The sequence below is a fragment of the Lepidochelys kempii genome, chromosome 13 (assembly GCF_965140265.1).
Source record: "Lepidochelys kempii isolate rLepKem1 chromosome 13, rLepKem1.hap2, whole genome shotgun sequence".
Taxonomy (NCBI): Eukaryota; Metazoa; Chordata; order Testudines; family Cheloniidae; genus Lepidochelys; species Lepidochelys kempii.
The window spans coordinates 36,797,600-36,811,263 of record NC_133268.1 but is presented as its reverse complement, the minus strand read 5'-3'; the positions used below and the strand labels follow the sequence as shown (position 1 = coordinate 36,811,263).

The 13,664-nt window shown below is 49.0% G+C and overlaps 1 protein-coding gene across 1 annotated transcript; it reads left to right on the top strand.

Moving 5' to 3' along the window:
- Positions 1 to 11,162: 11,162 nt before the first annotated feature.
- Positions 11,163 to 12,095, top strand: LOC140896771 (olfactory receptor 10D3-like). The gene has a single exon (XM_073308808.1). The coding sequence runs from the start codon at positions 11,163 to 11,165 to the stop codon at positions 12,093 to 12,095; it is 933 nt and encodes a 310-aa protein (XP_073164909.1).
- The last annotated feature ends 1,569 nt before the right edge of the window (positions 12,096 to 13,664 follow it).

Here is a 13,664-nt window from a genome sequence, read left to right as displayed (position 1 = left end):
TTGGGGAGAGGAAACCGTGCTATCAGAACTCTGTTCCAGTTTTGGAAATGCCAAAACCTTTGTCAAAATCTCCCAGGGCATGAAGGACAGAGGCCATAACAGGGACCTGAAGCAGTGCCGCGTGAAACTGAAGGAGCTGAGGCAAGCCTACCAGAAAACCAGAGAGGCGAACGGCCGCTCCGGGTCAGAGCCCCAAACATGCCGCTTCTATGATGAGCTGCATGCCATTTTAGGGGGTTCAGCCACCACTACCCCAGCTATGTTGTTTGACTCCTTCAATGGAGATGGAGGCAATACGGAAGCAGGTTTTGGGGATGAAGAAGATGATGATGATGATGATGATGAGGTTGTAGATAGCTCACAGCAAGCAAGCAGAGAAACCGGTTTTCCCGACAGCCAGGAACTGTTTCTCACCCTGGACCTGGAGCCAGTACCCCCCGAACCCACCCAAGGCTGCCTCCTGGACCCAGCAGGCGGAGAAGGGACCTCTGGTGAGTGTACCTTTTAAAATACTATACATGGTTTAAAAGCAAGCATGTGAAAGGATTACTTTGCCCTGGCATTCGCGGTTCTCCTAGATGTACTCCTAAAGCCTTTGCAAAAGGTTTCTGTGGAGGGCAGCCTTATTGCGTCCTTCATGGTAGGACACTTTACCACTCCAGGCCAGTAACACGTACTCGGGAATCATTGTACAACAGAGCATTGCAGTGTATGTTTGCTGGCATTCAAACAACATCCGTTCTTTATCTCTCTGTGTTATCCTCAGGAGAGTGAGATATCATTCATGGTCACCTGGTTGAAATAGAGTGCTTTTCTTCAGGGGACACTCAGAGGAGCCCATTCCTGCTGGGCTGTTTGCCTGTGGCTAAACAGAAATGTTTCCCGCTGTTAGCCACAGGGAGGGGGGAAGGTTGAGGGGGTAGCCACGCGGTGGGGGGAGGCAAAATGCGACCTTGTAACGAAAGCACACGTGCTATGTATGTAATGTAAAAAGCAAGGTTTACCCTGAAAGAGTGTAGCCACTGTTTTATAAAATGTGTCTTTTTAAATACCGCTGTCCCTTTTTTTTTCTCCACCAGCTGCATGTGTTTCAATGATCACAGGATCTTCTCCTTCCCAGAGGCTAGTGAAGCTTAGAAAGAAAAAAAAACGCACTCGCAATGAAATGTTCTCCGAGCTCATGCTGTCCTCCCACACTGACAGAGCACAGACGAATGCGTGGAGGCAAATAATGTCAGAGTGCAGGAAAGCACAAAATGACCGGGAGGAGAGGTGGCGGGCTGAAGAGAGTAAGTGGCGGGCTGAAGAGAGTAAGTGGCGGGCTGAAGACAGGGCTGAAGCTCAAATGTGGCGGCAGCGTGATGAGAGGAGGCAGGATTCAATGCTGAGGCTGCTGGAGGACCAAACCAGTATGCTCCAGTGTATGGTTGAGCTGCAGCAAAGGCAGCTGGAGCACAGACTGCCACTACAGCCCCTGTGTAACCAACCGCCCTCCTCCCCGAGTTCCATAGCCTCCACACCCAGACGCCCAAGAACGTGGTGGGGGGGCCACCGGCCAACCAGCCACTCCGCCACAGAGGATTGCCCAAAAAAAAGAAGGCTGTCATTCAATAAATTTTAAAGTTGTAAACCTTTAAAGTGCTGTGTGGCCTTTTCCTTCCCTCCTCCACCACCCCTCCTGGGCTACCTTGGTAGTCATCCCCCTATTTGTGTGATGAATGAATAAAGAATGCATGAATGTGAAGCAACAATGACTTTATTGCCTCTGCAAGTGGTGATCGCAGGAAGGAGAGGAGGGTGGTTAGCTTACAGGGAAGTAGAGTGAACCAAGGGGCGGGGGGTTTCATCAAGGAGAAACAAACAGAACTTTCACACCGTAGCCTGGCCAGTCATGAAACTGGTTTTCAAAGCTTCTCTGATGCGTACCGCGCCCTCCTGTGCTCTTCTAACCACCCTGGTGTCTGGCTGTGCATAACCAGCAGCCAGGCGATTTGCCTCAACCACCATAAACGTCTCCCCCTTACTCTCACAGATATTGTGGAGCACACAGCAAGCAGTAATAACAGTGGGAATATTGGTTTCGCTGAGGTCTAAGCGAGTCAGTAAACTGCGCCAGCGCGCCTTTAAACGTCCAAATGCACATTTCTACCACCATTCTGCACTTGCTCAGCCTGTACCATAGAATCATAGAATATCAGGGTTGGAAGGGACCTCAGGAGGTCATCTAGTCCAACCCCCTGCTCAAAAGCAGGACCCATACCCAATTAAATCATCCCAGCCAGGGCTTTGTCAAGCCTGACCTTAAAAACTTCTAAGGAAGGAGATTCCACCACCTCCCTAGGCAACACATTCCAGTGTTTCACCACACTCCTAGTGAAAAAGTTTTTCCTAATATCCAACCTAAACCTCCCCAACTGCAACTTGAGACCATTACTCCTTGTCCTGTCCTCTTCCACCACTGAGAATAGTCTAGAACCATCCTCTCTGGAACTACCTCTCAGGTAGTTGAAAGCAGCTATCAAATCCCCCCTCATTCTTCTCTTCTGCAGACTAAACAATCCCAGTTCCTTCAGCCTCTCCTCATGACTCATGTGTTCCAGACCCCTAATCATTTTTGTTGCCCTTCACTGGACTCTCTCCAATTTATCCACATCCTTCTTGTAGTGTGGGGCCCAAAACTGGACACAGTACTCCAGATGAGGCCTCACCAATGTCGAATAGAGGGGGATGATCACGTCCCTTGATCTGCTTGCTATGCCCCTACTTATAGATCCCAAAATGCCATTGGCCTTCTTGGCAACAAGGGCACACTGCTGGCTCATATCCAGCTTCTCGTCCACTGTCACCCCTAGGTCCTTTTCCGCAGAACTGCTGCCTAGCCTGTAGTTGAACAGCTCCTGACTACTGTCCAGGCTGCCTGTGTACGGCTTCATGAGCCATGGCATTAAGGGGTAGGCTGGGTCCCCAAGGATACATATAGGCATTTCAACATCCCCAACAGTTATTTTTTGGTCTGGGAATAAAGTCCCTTCCTGCAGCTTTTGAAACAGACCAGAGTTCCTGAAGATGTGAGCGTCATGCACCTTTCCCGGCCATCCCATGTTGATGTTGGTGAAACGTCCCTTGTGATCCACCAGAGCTTGCTGCACTATCGAAAAGTACCCCTTGCGGTGTATGTACTCGGCGGCTTGGTGCTCCGGTGCCAAGATAGGGATATGGGTTCCGTCTATGGCCCCACCACAGTTAGGGAATCCCATTGCAGCAAAGCCATCCGCTATGACCTGCACATTTCCCAGGGTCACTACCCTTGATATCAGCAGATCTTTGATTGCGTGGGCTACTTGCATCACAGCAGCCCCCACAGTAGATTTGCCCACTCCAAATTGATTCCCAACTGACTGGTAGCTGTCTGGCACTGCAAGCTTCCACAGGGCTATCACCACTCGCTTCTCAACTGTGAGGGCTGCTCTCATCTTGGTATTCATGCGCCTCAGGGCAGGGGAAAGCAAGTCGCAAAGTTCCATGAAAGTGCCCTTACGCATGCGAAAGTTTCGCAGCCACTGGGAATCGTCCCAGACCTGCAACACTATGCAATCCCACCAGTCTGTGCTTGTTTCCCGAGCCCAGAATCGGCGTTCCACAGCATGAACCTGCCCCATTAGCACCATGATGTATGCATTGGCAGGGCCCATGCTTTCAGAGAAATCTGTGTCCATGTCCTGATCACTCACGTGACTGCGCTGATGTCGCCTCCTGGCCCGGTATCGTTTTGCCAGGTTCTGGTGCTGCATATACTGCTGGATAATGCGTGTGGTGTTTAATGTGCTCCTAATTGCCAAAGTGAGCTGAGCGGCCTCCATGCTTGCCTTGGTGTGGGGTCCGCACAGAAAAAAGGCGCGGAATGATTGTCTGCCGTTGCTCTGATGGAGGGAGGGGCTTCTGACGACACGGCTTACAGGGTTGGCTTCAGGGAGCTAAAATCAACAAAGGGGGTGTCTTTACATCAAGGAGTATTTCAGGCAGGACTTCACGGAGGGTTCCAATAAGAAATGGTGCACCTAAGTTATTGTTCTTATTGGAACAAGGAGGTTAGCCTGGCCTGATTGATACATGGCTAGATTTACCTCGCTGCACCTTCTCTGTGAGTGACTGCAGTGTGACCTAGAGGAATGAGTCCCCTAGACAGGGGAGGAGACAAATGAGTACAAAACAAATCTGGTCTATTTCTTGTTTTGATCCACTCCATCTATCTTTTACATCTTTGGCTGGCAGCAGACGGTGCAGAAGGACTGCATGCCATCCACATCTCATGGCTGCTCGGCAGAAGATGGTACAGTACGACTGCTAGCCATTCTCATCTCTTGCCTGCCTGGCAGAAGATGGTACAATACGACTGCTAGCAATCCTCATCTCTTGCCTGCCCGGCAGAAGATGGTACAGTACGACTGCTAGCAATCCGTATCGCCTGCCTTCTCACCATAAGACGGTTCAATAGGACTGACTGCAGGACTAAAGAGAATGACCTGGTGAAGTCACTCCAAATTTAGTCCCTGCACCCATGTCTGCCCAGGCGCTCCCAGCCGACGTGGCCAGGAGCACTTCGGACATGACGAGGACGACTACCAGTCATACTGCACCGTCTGCTGCCAGAAGGCAATGGGTTGCTGCTACTGTGTAGCAATGCCGTACTGCGTCTGCCAGCACCCAGGAGACATAGGGTGACGGTTACCTGAGCGGGCTCCATGCTTGCCGTGGTATGGCGTCTGCACAGGTAACTCAGGAAAAAAGGCGCGAAATGATTGTCTGCCCTTGCTTTCACGGAGGGAGGGAGGGAACGGGGGCCTGACGATATGTACCCAGAACCACCCGCGACAATGTTTTAGCCCCATCAGGCATTGGGATCTCAACCCAGAATTCCAATGGGCAGCGGAGACTGCGGGAACTGTGGGATAGCTACCCACAGTGGAATGCTCCGGAAGTCGACTCTAGCCTCGGTACTGTGGAAGCGCTCCGCCGAGTTAATGCACTTAATGCACTTAGAGCATTTTCTGTGGGGACACACACACTCAAATATATAAAACCGATTTCTAAAAAACCGACTTCTATAAATTCGACCTTATGCCGTAGTTTAGACATACCCTTAGTATGTTTATAGTTCTCTGAAAACATCAACTCAGTGTGCAGTGGCAGTCAAAAAAGCGAACAGAATGCTGGGAATAACTAAGAAAGGGAGAGATAATAGGACAGAAAATATCATGTTGCCTCTCTATAAATCCATGGGACGCCCACATCTTGAATCCTGTGTGCAGATGTGGTCGCCCCATCTCAAAAAGGATATATTGGAATTGGAAAAGGTTCAGAAAAGAGCAAGAAAAATTATTAGGGGTATGGAAGGGCTTCTGTATGAGGAGGGATTAATAAAACTGGGACATTTCAGCTTGGAAAAGAGACAGCTAAGGGGAGATATGATTGAGGTCTTTAAAATCATGACTGGTGTAGAGAAAGTAGATAAGGAAGTGTTGTTTACTACTTCTCATAACAAAATAACTAGGGGGTCACCAAATGAAATTAATAGGCAGCAGGTTTAAAACCAATAAAAGGAAGTATATCTTCACACAACGCACAGTCAACCTGTGGAACTCTTTGCCAGAAGATGTTGTGAAGGCCAAGACGATAACAAGGTTCAAAAAGAACTAGATGCATTCATGGAGGATAGGTCCATCAATAGCTATTAGCCAGGATGGGCAGGGATGGTGTCCCTAGCCTCTGTTTGCCAGAAGCTGGGAATGGGCGATAAGGGATGGATCACTTGATGATTACCTGTTCTTTTCATTCCCTCTGGGGCACCTGGCACTGGCCACTATCGAAAGACAGGATACTGGGCTAGATGGACCCTTGGTCTGACCCAGAAGGGCCATTGTTATGTTCTTATACCTGCCTACTGTAATTTCCACTCGATGCATCTGAGGAAGTGGATTATAGCTCATGAATATGTCCAAATAAATGTCCAAATAAATTTGTTGGTCTTTAAGGATTCCTTGTTGTTTTTACTGTGGTAAAAATTATTCCTTTCTCCCATCCATTTCTCTTGTAAGTTCTTTGGGGCAGGGGCTGTCTCTGGCCATGTGTGGGTGCAGCCCCTATTGCAACTCGGCTTCCACACAACAGAAGCAATAGTGCATTGTTCAGAATTATCCCTGACACATAGGATATGGGTTTTAACCTTGTCCCTTGAAATGAAGAAATAATACAACAAAAGAAGTGAAAGGAACCTGGGGGAGATGCTGTGAGCCTGGCCCCTGGCCCTTCTCCCTGCAGAGCAGCACATGCGAGCCCAACACCACGGCCACAGAAACAGTCCTGACTCGAAGCGAAGAGCGCCCCCTACTGAGTTTCCTGCACCACCCCCTGTGCTGCAGCGCCCCCATTGCACTGTGGGGGTTTGTCCTGAATTTTCTCTGTTGTTTCTTTGTCTTTCTCCAGGGAACCAATTTCCACAGAGCCACAAATCCAGACTATGCTGCCTGAGAAATGAAAACCTGGAATGGAAGTTCAGTGGAGAAATTGTGCCCATTGATTTCAAAAACCGCAGTAGCTTCTGATGGACAGTAGGAAAGCTCTCTTTACCTCCAAGCCATGGGCTCTGGGTGGCCGTAGAGGGAGAAGCAGGGCGAGCAGATGGCTATAGTATTTTGTAACTGAGAACTGTATCAACTCAACCAGGGTGATCAGACAGCAAGGTGAAAAATCAGTTCAGGGGGTGGGTTGTGAAGTAGGAAGAGAGCCTGAGACATAAGCCGTTGTAGCAGAGGCCCGGTCTGAGGCCTGGGCTAAAGTAGTATTGATATAAAGTACAGACTAGCTGTGAGGAAGAGGCAGGACCGGCTCATCGAATCAGGCAAGAACAGGGCTGATATCGCAGTAATACAGGTTCCTAAGAAGTGCCAGACACAGAGCACTCACGCAAACCCATCCTGATATCACGTGGTGCCAGAGCATCCCGATATCAAGGATGGTACAAAAGCATTCCCCAAGGATAACAGGAACACACTGGCCCCTCTTAAAAGTTAAGGTCTGGATGACAGTACATAATAGAGATATTTTGATCGTACCAACATATACCAGGTGAGGGTGATAACTAGCCAGATCAAGGAGGCGGGGGCAGTAACTAACTATGTCATAGGGGCAGTATGGAATTTGTTTGTTTCTGGGTATAAAGATGTATCTCAGAGGGAGTGTCTTTGTCAGTCCTTAGGGAGAAATGGAAAGTCCCACTGTTCACTGAGTTGGTACATTGTTACGGGCACACATGTATTAGGAGTCTGATAGGGTCTGCGGGATACTGGTACCATGCTTCATCGAATATAAACTTGGCTGAATGCCCTCATCTCTTAACAGATCTTGTGGACATTGGGTGGTTCGCTCGAGATCTGCTGTGCCAGGTGTCTACATGGGGCTGGGGTGGCACACACAGGGAACACACACATGCAGCCAGACATCTCACTGCATGGAGTAATAGGTGCCTATATAAGAAAAAGCTCCATATATTGTGACTATCCCTATAAAAGCAGGACATCCGGTCACCCTAACTCAACACACCTACATTTAAAGAGCCCGTGAGAATTATTTGCAAAGCATTATTTTGTGGGTAAGACAAAGGCCTGGGACACAGGAGATCTGGGTTCCAGTACAGTCTCTGTAGAAGTGTCCCTGTTTGCCCTTCAGTAACTCACTAAATCGCTTTGTGCCTCAGTTTCCCCATCTCTTATACATGGCTAGTTAAATCCTTTGTCACTCTCAGCTTTTAAATGTCTATCACATTCAGATGGGGGCTGTCTCTTACTCTGTGTCTCTGCGGGGTATGGCAAGAAGCGGCCTACATCTCAGTTCCAGACTGTAGGTCCTACCATTATACCGATGATAAAAATAGTGATAATACAAACTAAAATACCCAAAGGCAGTTCCCGCTCTGGTGGTTGTGGCAACAACACACTGAACTCAGCTCATGCAAGTCAAGAGCAACGTCTGAGCAGTGAGAAGGCTCAGCCTGGGGGCTCGTTAGAAATATTAACATTTTAATTAATCTCAGTGGCCATTGCACCTCATGGGATGTTATGCCTGGGCTGGGGTAACACATCTACAGAGATTAATTATCATGTCTGCTTCTGCCCATGCGTTCTGGCTCCCAAGTACGGTGCCCCCCAGAGGAAGAGCGGGAAATGAGAGAGATTAGAGGAATCACAAGGGACCTTATTATAACTGCACTGCTAGGACACCAGGAAATGGATGGATGAGATCATTGCTGGAAACCCCCTTAATCTAGCCCTGTCTCTCTCACATCCCTCTCTGTGCAGGGGTCTGTGGATATGTCCACATTAAAGTACTTCACACCTATTTAGCTAACCACTCCTGACCCCTTAGCGCAGATGCACAGTAGGGGTCCGAGACAAGGCGTGGGTCTATTATTCCACTTTCTTGGCTTGTAAAGAAGCAGCTTTGGTTCAGTTAAATCAGCCCCAATACTCTAAAGGCCCCGATTCCTGAACCCTGCTTGCACAAAGAGGAGGGTAAGAGAACAGGCCTGAAGCTTAAAGAGATGCAGAGCGAGGTTCATCCCAATGGAAGGAGAAGGCTGTTACGGCCAGTGCTCGGGCTGGAACCCAGGAAATCTGGACCAGATTCCCAGCTCTTCCACAACCTCCCTTTACCACCTTGGACAATTCAATCTGACTGAGAGTTTCAGCAGCCAGTAGGAATTGGGTGTCCAATGCCCAGTGAACTGGAATGAGTTGTGGGAGCCTGGCTCCTTTGAAAATCCCACCCTGAAATTCACTGTGCCTCAGTTTCCCCTTGTAACATGTGGCTGATAACTCTCACTGTGTTTGGTTTAGTTAGCTAGTGAGCTCTGACAGGCAGAATCTGTCTCGCCCTGTGTCTGAGCGGCATCCAGAACAACAGTGCCAGGATCTAGCTGGAGTTGCTGGGACCTACTGTACTGCCCAAAACGACTCGATGCTCTTCTTGGAGTCTCTAGTATCTTGTAAAAAGCAATGTGAAGTCGTGCGCAGGCTGTCCTCCATCTGCACAGGGGTGAATTTCACCCTCACACATAACCACACCACTGCATGAATACATCCCTGTGCATACAGAGACACAGAGATGAGGGCAGGGGAACAGGACATATAAACCCAGGAGAAAGCTGTGCTGGATACAGAGCCCTCCAGCTGAACCTCTGGCCCAGTTTACTCCTATTTCACGCCACGGGGCGGGGAGGGGGAGGAATTCCCTGGCTTGTGTCACAGAGCTGGAGAGCCTAGACAAGCATGAATGTCCCATCCCCCCTTCAATGGCTGGGCCAGATTCTCAGCTGGTAGAAATCTACACAGCTCCCTTGATTCTAGTGGTGTAACTCCTGATTTACACCAGGTGCGTGGCTAGGTGCTAGGGGAGAGAGCCCCAGGGAATCCAATGGAAATTGCTCAGGAATCAGGTCAGGGGGAGCAAGACTTGAATCCGGATGGATGGATGGATGGAGGTAGAGTAGGGATCTGGCCGATTCAGTTCCATGGCGCTACACTTACTGATGCTGCCTGAGGGCCTGGTCCCAGAGCTCCATGAGCATTAGCTGAAACGATGCCAAATCTCCATTCATTGAAGACTCTTCCAAGATCTCAGACCAGGAGCCTCGTGGGAATTGAGGGCCCTGGTCCTGAAGGGCCCGAAGGAGATTTAAAGACCAGGGAGAGCCGTAAGGAGGCTGGAAGCTGTGAGAAAGCAGTGGGGTCTGCAACAGCGTGGGGTGATATGCTGCAGATTAGGTCTCCCGTTTGGATACCAAGCACCCAGGCTGTGCACCTCTCCTGGGCGATGGGCCATTTGGGATAAGAAAGCTGGATGGTGCTAGACAAGATTCACGGCCGGGAGACAGAAAGGGAGAATTCCTGTCAGCTGGAGCGGCCTCTCCCAATGCAGCCAATGTAAGGCTCCTGCTTTGGTAAAGTTCTTCTCTCTTTGTCCCTCAGTTTGTCTCTGTCTCTGAACCTGCCAGTCTCTGCCTTGCGCCGAGAAAGGTGTCAGACAAATATTTTCTTTAGAGAGAAGTTGATCCAGCTGCCCATCCATCCTTCCCTGTGCAGTACCTGCCTGCCTGTCTCTGTATCATTTATCTTCCTCTCTCCATCTGTCAGAACCTGAACCCACCAGTATCTCCACTTCCTGTGCCTCTCCTGCCTGGGAAACTCCCTGGCAAAATGCAAACAGGCACTTCACCATTGTCCTTCAAATCTCACCTTAGAAAGCCCCCTTCACATCCGCAGAGTCCAGCCTGCTGTTCACAGCAGAGTGATGACAAGCTGTGCCTCGGGGCCCTGGAACAATGGGGAGTGAGGATGCTGAGGGCCATTCAACCAAACTGTGAACCCTGGATATGATGGAAACTATGTCAAGCCCCAATTCCACCACCTCTGGCTGTGGCTCTTCCCCTTCTCCTTCTTTCCTTTTCCTTCCCTCTCTAACCCCCATAAATACCCCCAAACAACGCACAGCACGAACAAAGCTGAGGTCATTCATCACCACATTCATTGGTTTGTATGTTCCATCCGCCCCCTCTTTCTTAACACAAACCCGTCGCAGCTCATGCATTTATAACAACAAAACCCGACCAAAACACAGCGCTGCACTGCACACACGGCCATTCCTCTGCAGAGAGGGTGAGAGAGAAAGAGAGAGAACAAACCGCTAGTAAGAAATGTGAGCCACAAATGGAAGGCTCTGAGGTACTGTGGTGAGAATGGGGGGTAAGGGCCTAGATAGAACAGAACTGAAGAAATTGGAGTAGGTAAGGAGAGAAGAGAAGAAGAACATAGAATAGAATAGAATAGAATAGAATAGAATAGAATAGAATAGACGTCCCCCTTGTCTGTTCTTCTCTGGACAGTAAGATCTTCAAGGCAGATATTTTCTCTCTCTATGATCAGCGCCAGCCCAGTGAGGACGTGATCCCAACTGGCAACCCAGTGACAGAAATATACACCACTCCGAATGACAGTGAGTAACGGGGGCAGTGGAAGGAAGGGTGACCATTGCAGCTATAGGACATAGGTCTTTTTGTTTCAGTAACTCACTGGCATTATTTCTCTCCCCTACCCAGGAATAAATCTCACATGGGGCTGGTCAACCACACTGTGGTGACTCATTTCATCCTCTTAGGGATCCCCAATGCCGATGACCTCCAGACCATCCTCTTCATCATATTCTTAGCCTTCTACCTCTGTACGCTACTGGGCAACCTGACCATCTTCTCAGCCATCCTCGCTGACCCCCGCTTGCACACCCCCATGTATTTCTTCCTCTGCAATCTCTCCTTGCTAGACATTGGAATCTCTTCCATCATCATCCCTAAATATCTGACCATCCTCTGGGGTCAGAGCAGAGTCATCTCGCTGGGCGGGTGCATGTCCCAGGTCTTCTTTGGGCACTTCCTGGGCAGCACCGAGTGCCTGCTCTACACTGTCATGGCCTATGACAGGTATGTGGCCATCTGCCACCCGCTGCGGTACCTGCTCATCATGAACCGGAGGGTGTGCGCCCTCCTGGCCGCCGGCACCTGGATCACTAGCTCCTTCCACGCCACCATCCTTACCAGCCTGACCTTCACGCTGCCCTACTGTGGGTCCAATGTGGTGGACTATTTCTTCTGTGACATCTTCCCGGTGGTCAAGCTGGCCTGCGCAGACACGTACATCATCGAGACCGTGACCTTGACAAACATTGGTCTGGTGCCCATGACTTGCTTCCTCCTCATCCTCGCATCCTACATCAGGATCATCTACTCCGTCTTGAATATGAACTCGGCCGAAGGGTGGCGCAAAGCGGCCTCCACTTGCGCCTCGCATCTGGTAGTGGTGACGCTGTTCTTTAGTCCCTGTGCCCTGATCTACACTCAGCCCCAGCAGAGCAAAGTGCTGACGACTGCTGTGCAGATCTTCGGCAACGCGGTCACGCCCATGCTGAACCCAGCCATCTACACGCTGAGGAACAAGGAGGTGAAAGTGGCTCTGAAAAAACTGAGAGGGGGTCTAATGCCTGCACATTGATGTGCAGCAGCTGCAGGAATTGCACGTGAGTCTGCATGGAAATACATCTACAAATACATCTGCATGCTTGCATCGTGGCTTCTGTGAGCCTCGGTGTGTCTCCCCATCCCCACACAGCCCCTTCTATCTATCTGGAGTTCTACAAATCGCAGAAACACTCCTGAAAATCCCTTCCTCTCGTTTAACATACGGTAAGGCTGACATTTTCAAAGCTGCCTAAGGGCCCATCATACTCAGTCTGCATCAAAATTAAAAGTAATTGGAGTGCCAAATTTTGTAGAAGACTCTGAAAATCTCATCTTTATTACACAGATCTGCAGAAGCAAGTGCAGCATCTTCTGCAAACCAAAGGGGAAGGAAAAAAATTCCCTTCATCTTCTGGCATGAACCACAGCTCACCAAGCACCTGCCCTAGGTAGCTGCCTAAAATTCCTGGGAGAACCACTGGATTTTTCACCACGCCCTAAAGATCAACTTATTTGTGGTAAAATTTGCAAAAACCACCTAAGTGATTTAGGAACCTAACTCTCACTTTCAAAATTGATGGAGGCATTTAGGAGTCTTATTCTCTCTGAAAGGCTGTGGGAAGTACGTGTCTGAGGACCAGATTTTCAAAGGCATTTTTTAGACACCTAATAAGGTTTCTAAGAGCACCTTGAGTGAGTCCGGCACCAGACTCCCAGTTACTTTCCATAGGAGTTAAACACTTAGCCTATTTAGAAGCTCTTTGTGCCTAGTGGAATTTATTTAACCCCTTCATAAATCTACACCTTATGGCAGATTTTTAAAGATAATTAGGCACCTAGTGGGATTTTCAAAAGATTTTCTAATAGAAATCAATGAGAGTTAGATGTCCAGTGCCAGATTTTTCAAGGTGTGACAGATACGGGAATTTCCTGAATAAACCTTATTGAATTAAGTTTAATCCCTTTGGGGTCTGTTGTATTACAAATACAATTGTGCATGCGTTATTGTGGACTGAATGTAACTTTTGTAGGAGACTGATGAATGAAATCTTGGGGAAATGTGAGAAACTTCAAAGAACTGTTTGGGACAGTACGTGTGAAGGGGGTCACGGAGTACTCTGGAGGTCTTTCAAAGCTATGCCGCATGGAGAAAAAACCCATTCTCTATGGATTACCTGCCCCTGGAAACTCCAGATCAAAGACCCCCATCCTGCATAAAGAATGAACTAAACTTGTCATGCTGGAGCTAGTTCTGAGCTGAGGCTGTTATGAGCTGGTGACCATGGAAGAGACCTGGTTGTGCGGTTTGAAGGACTAATCCCCTGACAGAGCCCATGTTGGAGTTGGGGTGATCTCTGCTAAGCTTATTACTGTGCATGCAGGTTCTTTTATGTTTTTTCTCTGTATTGCTTTTACCTTAAGAATAAAATACGCTTGCTTAGGAAGAACTGTATGGTAACATAACTGAGGCCATTACGCCGTGCACCACCCAGAGGGAAGAAGCAATGCAGGGCTGCTTAGGTAGGCTGGTTTTTGAGGGAATAGCATGGTGAAGGGAACTGTTAAGCCTGGAAAAGCCCCAGTCAGGAGGAAGAGAGACATA